General features: G+C 37.2%; 1 protein-coding gene and 1 long non-coding RNA gene across 2 annotated transcripts in view; both read left to right on the top strand.

Moving 5' to 3' along the window:
- The first annotated feature begins 2738 nt into the window (after positions 1-2738).
- On the top strand, positions 2739-8804 carry LOC138684989 (uncharacterized). The gene is made up of 3 exons (XR_011324208.1): positions 2739-2812; positions 5402-5510; positions 8233-8804. It is a non-coding gene; the product is annotated as an uncharacterized lncRNA (long non-coding RNA).
- A 7330-nt stretch (positions 8805-16134) lies between these two features.
- The window catches only part of COL3A1 (collagen type III alpha 1 chain), a 53304-nt gene continuing 52968 nt past the window's right edge, over positions 16135-16470 (top strand). Inside the window, exon 1 of the mRNA XM_069781903.1 lies at positions 16135-16377. Coding sequence (XP_069638004.1) covers positions 16299-16377 — 79 coding nt within the window. The 5' untranslated portion in view covers positions 16135-16298. The remainder of the gene's footprint in view (positions 16378-16470) is intronic.

Raw genomic sequence — 16470 nt, 5'->3', positions numbered from 1 at the left:
TCAAGAAGTCATAACAATGTGGTGATGAAGCTCTATGGGCCATCTCCCACACTATCTCAGTCCTGATTCAGCTCTCTTTTCCTGCACAAGGGCTGATGCTTTTTGGATTTTGACTGATTTAAAATTACTGTGTTCCTGTCAGTGGAATCGTAATGAGATTCGGTCCCCGAAACCAGGCTCCTGTAAACCTTTCATTAATGTAGCAAGATACAAGGTAGTTAAGGATCCTCAGAAGATCTATCAGTGCTATCATAAAAATGGTAGTTTGCTCTGCTACTTAAAATCCTTTTGGGCATAAGGTTTCCAGATAATCAAAGATTAATGTCTTTTCCTAGTTGGATGTACATAGAAGGTCCAAAGTTTCTGCTGTTATGCTTTGGTATATTAATATCTGTATAGATATCCAGGGTCTGCTATTTCATCTTTCCTGCATCTTTTAAGGCATTTGCAAACAAACTGCAACTGATCTGTTCTAAAATGAAGAAAACACTAAGTTAGTTCTCTAAATAACTCTTCAGTTTCTTTGGGGATTCTGACCAACTTTTTCTTCTTTCAAGACTCAGTTAGGATGTAAGACCTCAGAAGTGATTCTCTAAATTGTGCTGTTTATCCACCAAATCAGTTGCCTAACATGTGGACACATATTGTGTGCTATTAACACCTTGTATCTTATGTTTCAGTTCTAACTTTTGTAAAAGCCTTGGAGAAAAAAAAAGCCCCAGCATAAATGCATGACGATATAAAGCACAGTTACAGAATTGAACATGGTTTCTACACATGGTTAGAAAACACATGAAGTGTCAAAAGATGTTTGTTAAAATATACTTTATACACAGAAGTAATTGTTTGCGACGTACATAAACACAGTATTTCCACAAACAGTTACATTTTTAGTTCAGTTGCTCACAATCTCTCCTAACACTAATTTCTAGGTTGCCTTGATTGCTTGGTCTTCATGAGAGCAGGTGAAACAGATTCAACAACAGGAACCAAGAGGTTATTACTTCAAAATACCTTGTTCACCTTGAAGGGTGTTTACCCAGAAAGTAGGAGACTTGGTTCAAATCATTCCACTGAATCAAGAAAGTAATTTTGAACTTTGTTCTTCTAATATATTAGTTACAATAATAATAATGTCCTGTTTTTATATATGAGATAGGACATAATTCTAGGACATCAAAATGCAAATTCTAGTCCATTTTTTTCAGGCTCTGGGGAAAGGGCTGGAAGCTCTTCTCATTCTGAGTGCCTTAAAAAGAATACCCTATAGCTGAAAAAAAAATAAACAACCACAAAAAAACCAAAGTGATTCATTCTGAACTGATTGATTTTGTTTAGCAGCTAAAACTTATTTGCCTCACCTTATTTATAACATACATATAGTAGTCATTGCAATATTGAAAGTTACTGACAGTTTAAGTGTTTTCTAGAAATAAGAAATCAACTGTTCATTTTTTCCCAGGCTTTTATAGATCTTACTGCTATCTAATCTAATGTCCACAAACCCATTGTAAACACAGACTGATGTAAAGTAAACACTGAAGCCTCAGTATCAGATAAACAGAACACTGAAGGTTCACATTTTTTTCTACACAAGTCTTCCCAACTTAATTTACAGCAAACTTTCCATATATATCAATTTTCATGGGACTTTATAAATTTTGCATTGTTTTCTTGGGTGAAGTCTACAGTTTTGCTGCCTATACAGGGGCTTTGATGATACTTTCAGTAGACGTGAATTCAGAAACTAAAGGAGGTGCTGTGTACAATAACAAAATTCTGTGTACAGTAACAAAATGTGTATTATTTAATATAGAGGTCAATAAAATATTTTTCACTTCTTCCAGAAAAAGAAAGAAAATGCTTTAAGAGAAATGTCTTAACTTTTGTGAGAGCTTTTGTATGATTTCTGTAAAACTTTCATGCTTCTCTGACATTAAGACTTCAAAAAAAAAAAAGAGGAGCATTAGTGGGAACTTTTGTAGATGTGCAGAAAGAGTTGCGTCTAAATATTGCTCTTTTGGTTAAGTTCACAGAAGCTAGGAAAAAAGCCTGGAAAGTGGTTTTTAATGAGCTAGATAAGGGTACTATAAGAGCATTTGATAATTAACACTGTAGAAGAAGGCAGTGAAATGTTTTGTAAGAAAAAAAGATGCTTGGCCAGTTGAAGATTATGGTATTAGGGAAGACCAAAGGGATGCAGTATGAAACAAAAAACAAAGGAGTTATGAATAACTTTATGTCCAGATACTATTATGGGTGTTTTTAGGAAAGAAGAATTTTTAAGCATAGTAAACAAAATCATTATTTTATATATGCCAGTATAGGCAGAAGCTAATTTTGTAGATGCAATATAGATATCTGGATTTTATAACGGGGTCAGAAAACTGAGTCAACCATAGTCTGAAATTCTCTAATTAGAAAATACCAGGGATATTTTTACTGAAAAGGTTGCAGGAAATGGTGCATTAGTAGTATTTTCTTAAAAAAATATCAGTTACATTTTTGCTTGTGTTATCTGAATAGAAAATATAAAATAGGAACATTGAAGACAGAAATAAAACAGTGCAGGACAGTGAACAGGGCAGAGGTGTAAAACTCAGCCCAGAATGGAAAAGGCAGATTTGGCCAGGATAAAGGAACTGCAATCCAAACATTCCAGAGAAATGTGCAACAGCTTTTGCAAACACTGCCCTACATAATTAGTGCTCAGTTTTTATGTGTTCTGATCATCAAAGGGATTTTCGAAGTGGTGAATTCAAAGACATTCAACCGTGATGGTCTGCAGCACCGAAAAGACCAATTTATCCAGGTGAGTTAGAATAATCCCTGAGTTTACACACATTATTTCTGCTCTTGATAAATTTATGAAGAAATGTTGCAAAAAATAGATGCCCTATAAAAGAAATCTCCAGGCAGTTTTTCAGTCAAGACATTGGCCATAAGTTTTCCAAAAACATCAAAGCAGCTTTTAAATAAACATGTGTCCTTCAGGAAAATCATATGCAGAAAATCAGATTCACTGTAAGGTCTTTTTATTCCTAGACATGCCAGAAATTTGCTAATGTGAGTGGATCGGTGAAAGGTTAGCAGACAGATCAATACCTCTCTGCTTCTGCTACATCAATATCTGAAGTAACTGGCTGGTCATTTTGTGGGTGGTTCTTTTGTTTTTCAAAATCTCAGCTGAATAGCTCTGATTCTGTCCAGGCCCTGTACTTCCCAAAGTACACAGAGATTGGGGAATGGATAACTAACAACTGTGAAAATAACTTAGATATCCAAATATGCTTTCCAAGGCAGTCATCTCACAAAACAGACCAAACCTTTGAAAAGCGAGGCCAATTTATAATAAAATATATTCTGTAAAAACATATTGTATTAAAATATATTATGTATAAAAAGATTTTTAAAAAGTGGGAGGGACAGGTACACCTTAAAGAAGATGCATTTTTTGAAAAAGTTGGTTTGTGTTTGGTTTGGGTAGACAGGCTGGGAGTTAATATTTTCAGATAAGGAATTTCGGGTTCAGGTAAATGAGTCAAAGACAATTAAGGAAAAACAGCTGGCCCAAGAGAATATGCTAAAAACATAAAATGGTATAAATAGGCTCTCAACAATGCAGGGAAATATAACTGTTATTGTCCTTTTCATTAAGAAAATAAGTTATTTGTCTGATATTCAAATATATAATTTTATCATTATAAAAATCAATGGAATTAAGAACCACACCTGATTTCCAAGGTCTTTCTATTAAGAAAATTTTTAAAAGCTCAAAACTTGCACATCCCTAAACTTCTGGATGCACTAAATTGCAAAGGCTGGAGGTCCATGAAGTGTTTCTGTTGTAGGGTTATCTCATTCCAGAGTGTGTTCTGAAGCACGAAGGGGTCAGTCCATGGGTGAAGATTGTCATGTGCTGCTCTGTTGTTGCTAGCTTTGCCCCATGAGTTTGGAGACAGGAGACAGCAGCAGAGCTGCTCCTGCCCTCCCGCATGCTCCCACTGTGCCTCTGCCTCTCCGCTCCCAGGGCAGAGCAGAAAGGCTCCAGGCGGGCTGGCGGGGCTCAGGTGTCAGCCCTTCTGCATTTCTGCTCTGTCCTAGTGTGATCTGAGGTCGTAGTTTTCTTCCATTCACAGAGTCCGTGACTCAAATGTCCACCTCTGCCTGCATAACTGCCTGGTCTAGTTCCTACCAAAACCTAAGAGTTTCATAGTCCCTGCATCCCTTTTCTTGGTCACTCCAGCAATACTCATCCTACACACCTTCATAGTTTGCTGCTTGAATAGCTGATGCTCTCTGTACATTTTTACAGTTATCTGTTTTGACAAGTAATTGTTTTGATGGTTATCATCAGTCGTGTTTCAAAGGAGAACAAAAAGGCAGAACTGCCCAGTTAAGAGAGGTTAGATGGTAAATTCTTGCAGACAAACACACTTTCATGGAAATAGAGCTGTCTAAAGATAAAGATCACTAGTGAAAATATTAAAAATATTTGTATTAATGTGTGAATGTATCACATGCAAGAGGAGTATTTTACAATACTTATTTTACAATCTTACGCATGTGAAGACCATTTTACAATACTTATGGCTTAAAAATTACAAGGTGTCCTTAAAAACAGAGGTATTTCTTATATCTGAAATTAATGTTGAAAATATGAAATTTGAGTAGTTAATTTGAATTTGACCTAACTGTCAAAGCAAAAGGCAAAGAAGAAATACTGTAAGCTCTTCGGGGAAACCTTTTCTGCTCATGCTACAAATATACTTGCAGTTAAATAGCAGCACACGAAGAAACCCTGATTTATATGTCCTTAAATTTTTATTGTGTTAAGCGGTTAAAAAAAAAAAATTATTAGTGTGATGTCTGTGAAACTCTGAAAGGTTAAAAGAAAGAGCAGGTTCTAGCTCCTGATTCCCTTGAGATAGCTGAGAGACTGCAGGGTCAGCCAAGTAAGTGACTTGTTGATGCAAAGTGTCTGGATTGTACCTTGCTGGCTGACTGTGGGGTTGCTTTACACCTCTCTGAGGACAGGGGGTGAGAGGTTTGGAGAGCAGGCTTTTCAGCTATCACAGGTCTGAATAGCTCATCTTAAACCTCATTTGGGTTTTCTTCCTTTTTTCCAGCTTGACTCTAGATGTTAGTGGTGCTCTTTGTTAATCAAATTAGAGTGAGAACCAGATCAGAAGCTCCAAAACCAAAAATGCAGTAAGTGAAAATGGCAGGTATATACACCATTCAAATGCTGTTTAGAGCTTTGTCTTTTAGAGGTGGCCACAGATTCCTACTGCTGGAAATAAGGCAGTATGTATAGGGGTCCTATTTCTACCTCCTCGTGGATGCTTTCTCGAGACAAGTTAATAGTAATTTTTAAAAAATCTTTTTTGTGCCTGGCAAGGCACTGTTCGGATGGGTTTGAACCTGGATTCCCAAGGAGATCAAGCCAGCCTAGATACAGTAAGTGTAACTTTGGGGAAGTCAAAAGTGCTTCAACAGTAATGAATGTGGTAAGTCTCTTTGTATTGACATGATAGGGCTGTGATGTTTATACTGTATTTGACATATTCAGGGGTCTGGCTTATGTGTTATTCAGCTCATTGAAAAGAATATACTGCATTTAAAAATTGCAGAACACAGTCTCTTCTCATTTTGTTCTACATCCAACGTTGTTTCCCACAGCCATTCCTGAAGTGGTAGGAATAACTACAATGAGAGAATATTATTTCTTTCCTGCGCCATTTCTGCCTGGCTCTTCCACAGAAACAGAAAATAGAGCAAGATTCTTGCTTGTTTATGCTATCTTTCCACTATTCAGGTCATTAAAAAGACCTTGATGTGTCTATAAATGTAATTCATATCTACTTTAACACTTGGATAATGAGCATCTACGTGGTTTGGACTTCCGATTTATTCTAAAAAGAATCTTCAAAATTTCCTTTCAGCCTGAAGCCTATCAGAATATCAGACCTCAGTATCAATTCCAGAAAGAACCAGATGCAGTGTTTCTGGGAAGGACCAATAGTTATTTTTCCTTTTTGAGGGGTTATTAGTTCTGCATGAATAGATTAAAACTGGCTTGCTCATTGTATTCCAAAATAGCCAATGCACTAGGTCCAAAGGAAAGCTAGTGCACGTTGTTAGATTGATAACATTGGAAGTTATTCGAGGTCAGATTCTTTGAGTTCTTATGGTTTGAATTATTTTTTACTCTTTGCCTAGCAGAAGTTGCAATCCACACTACTTGTGTGCTTTTACAAGTACAACATTAGAAACATCCCAAGAATATTAAAGTATAGCTGCTGACAGCTTTGCAGCTTTCTAAAGATACTGATGAGGTGAATTTTCCTAACGGCCATTTATTTGAAAACAGTGTTTCAATAAGGTTTTAAAGAAAAGCTCTGAAAAGACACCTCATTCTAACTTTGAAAAGGTTTTAAAAAAAAAATAAAATAGAAAAGACCCCATTCCCCCCTCATCCCATGCTTGCATATAGGAGATGTTTGATTTAAATATATGTTGTTTTTTCACCTACAAGACATTTTATTCACAGGTTAACAAAAAAGAATACAACCAAAATCCATTGTCAAAATTTTGAATACTGTCTGTTCATCTTCATTAAAAAGCTGCTTTAAGCTGAAATTCAAAAATCCCCTGATCACTAAAATGATGGTGCCGTAAATCTGCACTTAACATGCACACACCTTGTACTACAGGGCATAGCTAAGTAAGCTAATCATGAGCCTGTGGCGACTATGTTGTATAATGCCTGTATGCTCCAACTCTATTTGCAGAGTCATGTTCAGATCATATGTCACTTTATATAGCTTGCTGTCTTACTGGATGGCATGTTCTTTGGGGTCTGGGTAGCTACCTCAGCACAAACAAAAACAATCCTGTAACTACTGTTTTATTTGTATCATAATATCATCTGTACTGAGAGGTGGGTACACTCAGGCTTTACTCTGACAGGATTCGTGCGGTTTTTATTTTAAATGGGAGGTACTGACATTCAAAACTTTTTTATGGTAACATCCCCCAGCGTCAGTTTTTAGACTGCATAGTGTAGTTGTTATAAATTCTTACCAAACGTATCATGCAACTTCCATTTTCTTGACGTTTCTTGAGGATGTGTGCCCTTGCAGTTGGTTCTGTCGAAGCAGATGACCCCTGCGGCAGCCAGGAGTCTGGTGTGGCAGGAGGGGGTATCTGCTTCAGAGGCAGCTGCTGACACAGAAAGCAGGGGCAGCTCTAACTTGGAGGACAGTCGGGAGCAATCCCAGTAGAAGTTCATAAACCTTTCCATGGTCTTGCTTTGTCATTAAGTTTTAACAGTGACGTGTAGCAGTGGCATAACACGTGCCAACACTTTTCACCATTTTACAACAGAAAGCGACTATAAAATAGCATAAAGGTCTCGCAGCAGCGCTATATCATGTGGCAACCTGCTGCAACATGTGGCAAATTTGCTTCTTTTTACACTAACGTTTCCAGGTGCTGTCGTGCATTCCTACACCCATGCAGCAGCCCTCAGTGGGTCTTTTGCTTTCCAGCCCCCAGGTCCCAGAGCCGGGCACCTTGCCACTTGGCTGTGCATGTGAAGGGTGTGTAAGAAAAAGCTGCAAGGCTGTTTGAAAGGGAACGGTCTTTTATTCTGTTTTGCAAGGTGGAACAAGTAAATATGCTCATCAGTATTTTTTTCATAATTAATAACCTACAGGGTGCTTGTTTTTTATCATACTGTTCGCCGAAATCTATATCGCACCCAGGCAAATGTGCATGCACGCACCCACAGAAGGCTACTACAAAATATTGTCTTGAGATTGCCGCAGGCAAAAAGGCACTAGAGCAGACACTGATAGAAAGCATCAGGCAAGATCCTTCTTCTTCTGTTGTTCCCCTAAGGCAGTGACCTTGAATCATGAAAATGGAAGGAACTCTGCTTACTGAGAAGGACAGGCATGGGGCAAAAAATCAATTACCGCTTTTATTGAAATTTTTTGTATCAACGAGTGAAATCTGTTATTTTGTTCATAGCTTTTGCATTGCAATGCCTGATTTAGCTCAGAACATATATCAACAGCAGTACAGCTCTCTGTAGATTGTACTTAGGCAAATTTTTAGAGATGTTAACCATTATAACAATGTTAATTAAATGCATCCTCAGAAATTTGTTCTACACTGTGCCTGTATTTAAGAAATGTCTTTTTTGTTTGTTTTTTTTTTTTCCAGAAGTGCAGCCAAAAGTGTAGAAGGTCTGAACCTGGTGATCTGCACTATCTGAATATTGGTAGAAGACTAACGAATCAGCAGCATAAAGCTTCAAAAGGATTTACTGTTTAACTCGCTGGTGGCACAACTGATTCCAAAGGTACCAAGAGTTTGACAGCAATGCCAGTTATGTTTCTGAGGAATAATGGTGAGTGTCATTTGGCTGGTGAGGACCAAACTTGAGGTACATGACAACCTCCATAAACTGTAATTCATTAAATATGGCACTGGATCAGGACAAGGATTCTGCTCACATCTTTATTTTGTATTTTTAGAAAATATTCTGTCTTCTTTATGTTGTAGTTTCCAATTTGCTTAATGCAAAGATGACACTTGATAAAGTTCTCAGAGATCTAGAGACTATGTATGTAAAGCAATTAGTCATTTTGAAATTTCCTTACTCTTCCAAAGGAAAATCTTCCTTCCACTTTCTGAGTAGTTAAAATGGTCATGGGTGGTATCTTGAGAGCTGGAAAGATAACAGTATGCTGTGGTTTTGTTCACAATGGCAAAATGTAAATAGGCACAGTAAGGCAGCTTATGGGAAAGATAGTACAATAACAACATTGACCTCCTGACATTTATAAATTAGGAAGTGCAATTTCTAAATCAAAAACAGCACCAGAAGCTCTGGGAATGGAAGCAGACTTAATTCTCTGTTGTGCAAAGAACCCAAGATTTCCATAACAGCAGGTCAGATTTTCAGTCCTGTGTACGTGTTCGCTTGTTTCATAAATTCACGACAGCTGTGTGTTCTGCTGGCCTTGGAAACAAGCAGAAGCCAGTGGGGGAGATTTGGGGTGGGTGGCTGGGGATTGGCACTCTTTCCATGCCAATGAGATGCAGAGTTACCCAGGAGAAAGAGGGATTTGAATACTCCTCGGTTCCCACTGGGGGATCTCTTTGCAGTCGAGACCCTCCTCTCCTACAATGTCTACTGAGTTGGCTGAACACTGCCACTGCAGTAAACAATGTACTGCAGGAAAGAATGACCCAGACCAGATCTCTAATCTTAAAATAAATATTAGTCAGGTATAGTGGCATTTACTGAGAGATTCTTTCCAGTGCTGTTTCTTTTAATTTTCTGCATGCAAGATTTCTTCGATAGTGTGGGTCCTGGAGCTTGACTGATCTCTAGCAAGAATTTGGTGGAATATCCCTTTGAGGACAGGGAGTTCAGCTGGGGCTGGGAAGGTAGGGTTACATGTATCTTCATTTAAAGGCATAGTCTTAATTCTTTGCTCTCAAAATCATGACTATGGTACTCTTCTGTAATCATAATACTAGCCTCATCATCTTGTTTTTCAGTATATTCATACCAGTCTATTCACTTTTCTGCCATTTGAAAAAAGGATCTTTAATACCTTCAAATATGGATTTAATTAACTGGATTAGACACTTTTCTGAATTCTCCATGTGTGTAGAAAATGATCTGCTGAGAAGAATACATTCTTATATTAAGGAGTAATAAGATTTCACACCTCAAAGCTGTTTATTAAAAAAAGTTGTTATATTGTTCCAATAAAAAAAAATTCTATTACATTTATTTCCACTTTTCCATGTGACAATTGTTAGGAAAGGAGTTAGAAATTATCTCTTGTCTTTAGGAAACAAAGAATAAATGGATCTCGAATGAGGCATAACAATTTTTCAATTCACAGAATAGTTTAAATCCAATTCATTAGCATAAGTGTTTCGAGTAAAAATATAAAAAATAATTATATTATTACCACTCTTCATGCCACAGTTTGCAGGGATGAAAAAGAATGAATGTGTGGTATTTTCCTTCTGTTTTCCAGATGATTCTTCCTAATTATTTAACTTGGTCACCAGAGTCCACCACAACTTTGTTGTTACTACTTTGGGGTGGTTTTGTGGTATCTTTTTACTCTGAGTATCTAACAAAACTTTCCCAGACTTGCCTATAACAGCCCAAACAGTTCTTACCGACATGCAGTTGATACATTTGAACTAGGGTTTTCTGTTCTGTACTATTAAAACAAAACCAGCAAGCTCATATAGAGCCTAGCCGTAAAATGAGTTCAGATCAGTAGTGTAACTACATACCTGTTTATAATTTTGTTTTTTAATATCTTCTCTGTCTGCCATTATACCTGATGTTATTAGTACAGACTTTGAGGATCTCAAATACCAGGTGGAGATTTAATGTTCTTAGGACAGGATTCATCTTGAAAGGAAAGGTACTTTTAAAACTACCTTTGAAAAGCAGAACAAATCAACACATATGTCTAAACTAAGGTCCTGAGTTGTTCTTGTATGCATGACATTGGACAGATTAATTCATAAGTGCTGCCGCTTTCCAATAGCAGATGTATGATGGGCTCTATGACAATATACTAGAGTTAACAGCAGAGAAAAGAATGTGACAAGAGGTCACAGATCAGAAGAAATCCCACAAAATAGATGTCGAGAGAATCCTTGTAGTCAGCCTCCCAGGCCACCCACCCACAGGGGTGAGCAGCAACAGGGCTGGCCTCAGCGTGGTACGCTTCCCCTCATTCCAGAAAAGCAGCTGGACACTGTTTCTCCATTCTAGGAAATCAGTGTGCTCTTTGGGACACGTGGAGCACTTACAGTCCAGAAGAGAACGTCATACCTGCCTCATAACATCAGCCAGTAAGAACTGGCCTGACACTAGTCCTGAAGACAGCTATTTCATTTTTAATTTCAGACTGGGATTTCATTTTTAGTGGAAGACTCTCGTATTGCCATGTTCTCTGACCTTCTTGCACATCTCCAGTGGCCTTCTTTTAGAATATTTTTTTTTCAAACATTCAATTGTTTTGCCTTGGTAATTTCTTTCCCTTCCAATCATTTAATACTGGACAGATCAAGAGTAAAACATTTAATCCTGCCTTCTTCTGTTTTCTGTTTTTTCTGAAGGATGAGTCATATGAGTACGGATCGCCTTTTGTTATTCTTTACTAAAGTCAAACAAGAATATTTATTCCTCCATTAGAAAAACAATAAATCAGCAAACAGAAAAATGTGAAACAATAATTTTTAAAAAACCTTGCTGTGTCTTGCATCCATTGTTCTTTTTTTATTTAAAAAAGACAAAAAAAAAAAAGTGTTCACAAAATGTGCTCGTTTGCTAGTGCTGAAGCCTAAACCTGGGAACTTTCTATGCTGAGGTCCCATATGAACCAATAGCTGAAGTACAGTACACTTGAGCCCTTCTGGGAACTACATGTACTGTCTGGAGCAATGTTGATTTGAGCAGAGACAACAGATACAGCAACTGGTCCCTGAGTAGAGCCAACAGAGTGACTGTTTGATTTGTGTGATGCACCCCCATTTTCTACACAAACCCTGCGGTAGAAAGGATAGCCTACTTTTTAAGATAATTTGTTCTTGGACTGCTCTTCTGATGGATTTAACAGGTTTTTGTTGCTTAGAGATATAGCAAAAAATTATTTTTTGTGATTGTGTAAAACTAAACATAGGCACCAATTCACAATCAAGTTTATTCTTAAATCTATAAATATTTTCTGCCATTTAATGTTATTTTGATGTCCAACAACCACAAGTTGTAGAGCACAAAAGCCTTTACAAGACAATCTCCTGCCACAAAATCTCATTTCCATTTTATTAAGTACTTCCTTAGATGGATAGGACTGTGGTATTTCTTTAAAAAGTGAATGTCTGGTTTTTTTCAGTTGTACAGTGGAAATCTGAATTAGAGACAAGAAGAAAGGATTCCTTGCAAAATAATTTTGACACCTCAGTGAAAAGGAGGAGCATCCTCACAAAGGCGTTGGGCCAGTGTTCTAAATTAACAGATTCCATTATTGGCGACAAGAGTAGGTGCGTGTTCAGTGCAGAACCACGCCCTGGCCATAGATTTTGAATTCCCCAGCATTCGGTACACCCAAAGGTCATTAAACTAGTTTGGCTTGTGTCCCTCCTGCTGTGAAGAGAAAATGCTGTGGGTGCTGTCTGCTTCACCCGTATGCAGTCATAATGTTGGCTCTGCCTTAAGAGCCTTCACAGCTGTGCTGTAACACAGTTAGTTCCCAACATGACTCAGATGAAGGATTTTATTTAATCTGCACAGGACTTTTGCAAAAAAAGAGAATTTTTGTTTGTGAAAACTACTGAAGCTGTGTGAAGCTGAAAACAGAGCTCATGTGAACAAAAGACTGCATCTCAAAAGCTTATTTCCCATTGTCTTAGGAAATAATTTCAGTGAAAATGGAAAGATGGAAGAAGAATGAAACAATTTCATTGCCTTGGCCACCTTAATTCCTGTAATTGTCTGTTAAGACATCAGTCATAATTTGCATTACTTCTAGTTCATAAACAGCAATGTTTAAAGAAGTGCATGCAGGTTTTTTTGTTTAGTGGCTCTAGATTCAGCTTTTCTTGTAGGTCAAGTGTTTTAAAAAAGTAGGCTTTAAGAGAAAAGAATGCCATAGATGCATCTTAGCAGCGTGTGTTGGTTCACTAAGTACAATTTGGAGGAAAAAAAAAAGTTTCTTTACTTAACTAAATGCAGCCTTTTTCTTTCCCTTCCCCACCTGTGCTTTTGGTCACTATTTGCACTATTTGCAGTGTTTTATTTCTGTGAAACTATACACTCCTTTTTCAATTCCAAGATTCTTTACTATCATTAAAATCCATGCAAAACAAAAAATAAATATATTGTTCCTGACATAGGGGTAATTCCAATGACAAAAACTGAAGATTCTCAGTTCAGATTAAGCTCTCTTGGAAACAGGGGATAGCTGCCAGCCTGTTCGACAGGTCAGAACTTCGGGAACATTTAAAGTGACACTTAGATCATTTGCTTAAGGACTGACCTTTTGGGGAGGTGGACCTGAAGTCACCTAATAAATATGTAAGAGCATGTCACTCATTTGTCATTCTGAGGCAGAATGTCACTAACCACAAGCCTCAAATATACACAAGGGATCCCCAATTGCATGAACAGCATGAATACTCCAGTCATCTGACATAGTGGCTGGTCAGTAGTTGTGGTCTACACATCTTTCATGGTATCAGCAGTAAAGCGCAAATATGTTCAACAACTTTTACAAGTAATTATTCCAGGTGCCCCCATGCAAAAATGCTCTGATTCTGATATGAGTACCTTTTTCCAGTTTAGTCCAGGTGCCAAGACATTACATCCCTGGGAAGGAGAATGCTAACCAAGAGCTACTTACTAAATACTCCGAAACTGCCTGCAAGACTCAAGAATCAAGTCAGCTGGGTTTCTAGAGGGTCTGTTTCTGTGCAGAGGATGTGAAAAGGAAGGCTTTGATCATAAAGTGTCCATCAATGTTCAGGGAAAGTTGTTGTGCCACAGTCTGTTCAGGCCAGGTAATTAAAATAAAACAAAATGGTGAATGCCTAGTCAAAAGGAATTGACTCTTGACAGCAAATGGCAACTGCCTCATGATTTTACACTAGAATTATAAAATCAATTCTACAACCACTGTTATGTGAAGGTAGCACTAATGAGAAATTCCAGTGCAGCTGAGCATTGCCATTCATTATTTGCTGAACCACAGCAAATATACTGCAGAACTCAAGGAAGATAAGGTCCATAGGTTATTTTGGTTTTTATGGGATGTAATCATTCAGTGATATTGGTTATGCTTCTATATGGAAACCTCAGGATTCATTTCTGTACAAATTCAAGAACACAGATACTCCAATGCCTATGGGAAATAGTAGGTGTTGTGGATAAATCTGGGTTCTTAATCTAGTTAGAGACTAGTTTAATATCCAAGGTGAACAATCCAGAACTGTTCTTAGGATTTAAATTTTATTTGAACAGTCAAGTGTTGTTCTGTAAAAATTGAAGTGTTAGTGAAAATAAGGGAGTCACCAAGGATGTTCTCTTTTTTTGAAAGGATAAACTTAAGAAATATATAGAGATGTTTATTGTGGTCAAATGGGCTGAAAAATTTGTAGAATTCAATATGAGAGTGGCTTTAAGTCAAAGACCATGATAAAATTTCTCTTATTTTTCCCTTGGCTATTTAAATGTGAAAACCTACCATGTAACATTCATTAAGTTTCATCTAAATTAAACAATTACTGTGACGAACATATAGGCATTAATACAGAAAACAGAGTGACAATAAAAAACTGATCTGCATGCAATTTTGATAAACAGTTAGTTTAGTTTAAATCTCATTCCATAGCTGAGAATGGTTTGGATCCAGTGTTTGGTCTGTTTGTACATTTCTATTGAAAAGAGCCAGACAAATCAATCCAGGTATTGTTAGATACTGTGGCTCTAATTTATGTCCTGAGCATAAAAATTTGAAGCATTTTGTCTTACATTCTAGGATAGCTCAACAGGAGGTGGTTGTCTGTTTGTTGATTGTAACTACTTGAAGTTTATAAACCAATAACCTAACCTGTTAAGTAATATGATACTGGATGTGAAAACCCAAACCTGCATGAAATAATTCCACCATCCCAACTCAGACAACATGGAAAATTGGGGGGTATTTAATTCATGCGGAAAAGTGGTGTGTAATTCCTTTTAAATGTATCAAGCCATTCATACCTTATGAGTGTATAATACACAGAAGAGACTCTCAGGGTATGTTGAAAGTGGCATCAAATTAATTAAGATCTCTTCATACTTGCTTCAACCTCTTCCACCTCAGGTGACCACAGCAGAAGAGGACTTTGCAGTTTAAGTGCAAATGTGTTTCAGATAAATAGGTTTTGAAATGAGACTGAATACCTATCAGATTAAAAGGTAATCTCAAGCTGCTCTTATTTTGTTATGCATACACAGACATGGGTCCCTTTTTTGGGATGACAGTTCATTACATTAATGAATCATTGCTGGAAGGGATGGTTTCCTGGGTTGCTATAATCTCAGCAACACTTAAGAACAAATGAATGAGCACTCCTGCAGTTAATGACCTGGATGAAATTAATCGACTGAGAGTAGCAATTAGTTTGGTCATTGTTTTAGCAGAGATGCACACTGTGACAACTTTCTGCATTCACTTTGGAGTCTTCCAAACTTGGACTTAAAGCTACATTCCCAGCAAAACTACATTTATAATAAAAGCTGCCTAAGACATCTTATTTGGAAAATAAGTTTGTTCTGATCCTATTGTCAGTAAAGTTTTGCATGGAATAAATGGATTAGTAGTCTCAAGATTTTTTTTTTTTTGTCTGCTGTACCTTCTTGTTTGAGGAGCAAACAGTAACAAAAAAGGTGGTGCTTGTTCTGCATTCCTTTCAAATGTTGTAGTGACAGCATCAAACTGAATTATTTGAAAAGTTTTAGTTTGAGAGATTGGTGCTTCTGATTTGGGAACTTGTTTTCTTCATAATTTTTTTTTTTGTGTTTGCTTTCTCCCCAAGTCACACAAAATTATGGTCTGAGGCAGAGATGGTGAGAAAAGCACTGGAACAGAACTGTTGCAATTTTCAGGTCTTCCTTTCATTAACTCTGATTGCTCATCAGCAGAAATACCCAGGTTTGCTCTTCCACTTCTGGGATTCTTTCAGTTTGTGTGGCCACATCAGGTACTTACCTTTTATTTTTGTTAGAGAGCACTAAGAATTAAAAATCCTCTTTGGGCTGTACCCATTGACTCCTAATTAACATGAAAAAATGCTTTACCACAGAACTTCTTTTTTCACATGCATATATCTCACATACAGCACACACTAACTATTCATATATAGTCTCAGTGTGCATTTTGTATGCACACAAAAGTTCCAGATGTGCTGTGTAGCTTGTTTAGTTGACTTTATTCTTCTGTAAAGCCAAGAGAAATATTAATCATTCATTTACTGTTAGGGGATGGGTCTTCTTCTCATATTTCAGTAAAGGGGGTGGAAAAGTAAAGTAAGCCAATTTTTTTCCTATTTAAGGCCAAAGCTGGGGAATGCTTGTGGCTGAGTTCTGTACATGGCCCGGTGCTGGAAGGGCAAGGAACAACCAATGTTGCTATTTTGAATAGATTTTTATTCCCCCCCCATTTTTATTTTTGCACAGAGAGTCTCATGTCTAATATTTAGACATGATGAGCTTTGTGCAAAAAGTAACTTTGCTCATTCTTGCCGTGTTTCAACCCTCAGTTATTTTGGCACAACAAGACGGTGAGTAATTCAAGCTTCTTATGATTTAATGTTTTTATTTTATTTTTATTTTCACCAATTATTTTAATAGCTTGTAAGAAATGTGTGTTCACA

The sequence above is a fragment of the Haliaeetus albicilla genome, chromosome 4 (genome assembly GCF_947461875.1).
Source record: "Haliaeetus albicilla chromosome 4, bHalAlb1.1, whole genome shotgun sequence".
NCBI lineage: Eukaryota > Metazoa > Chordata > Aves > Accipitriformes > Accipitridae > Haliaeetus > Haliaeetus albicilla.
Note: the sequence above shows the minus strand (reverse complement) of the source record. Positions and strands in the feature narration are given on the sequence as shown.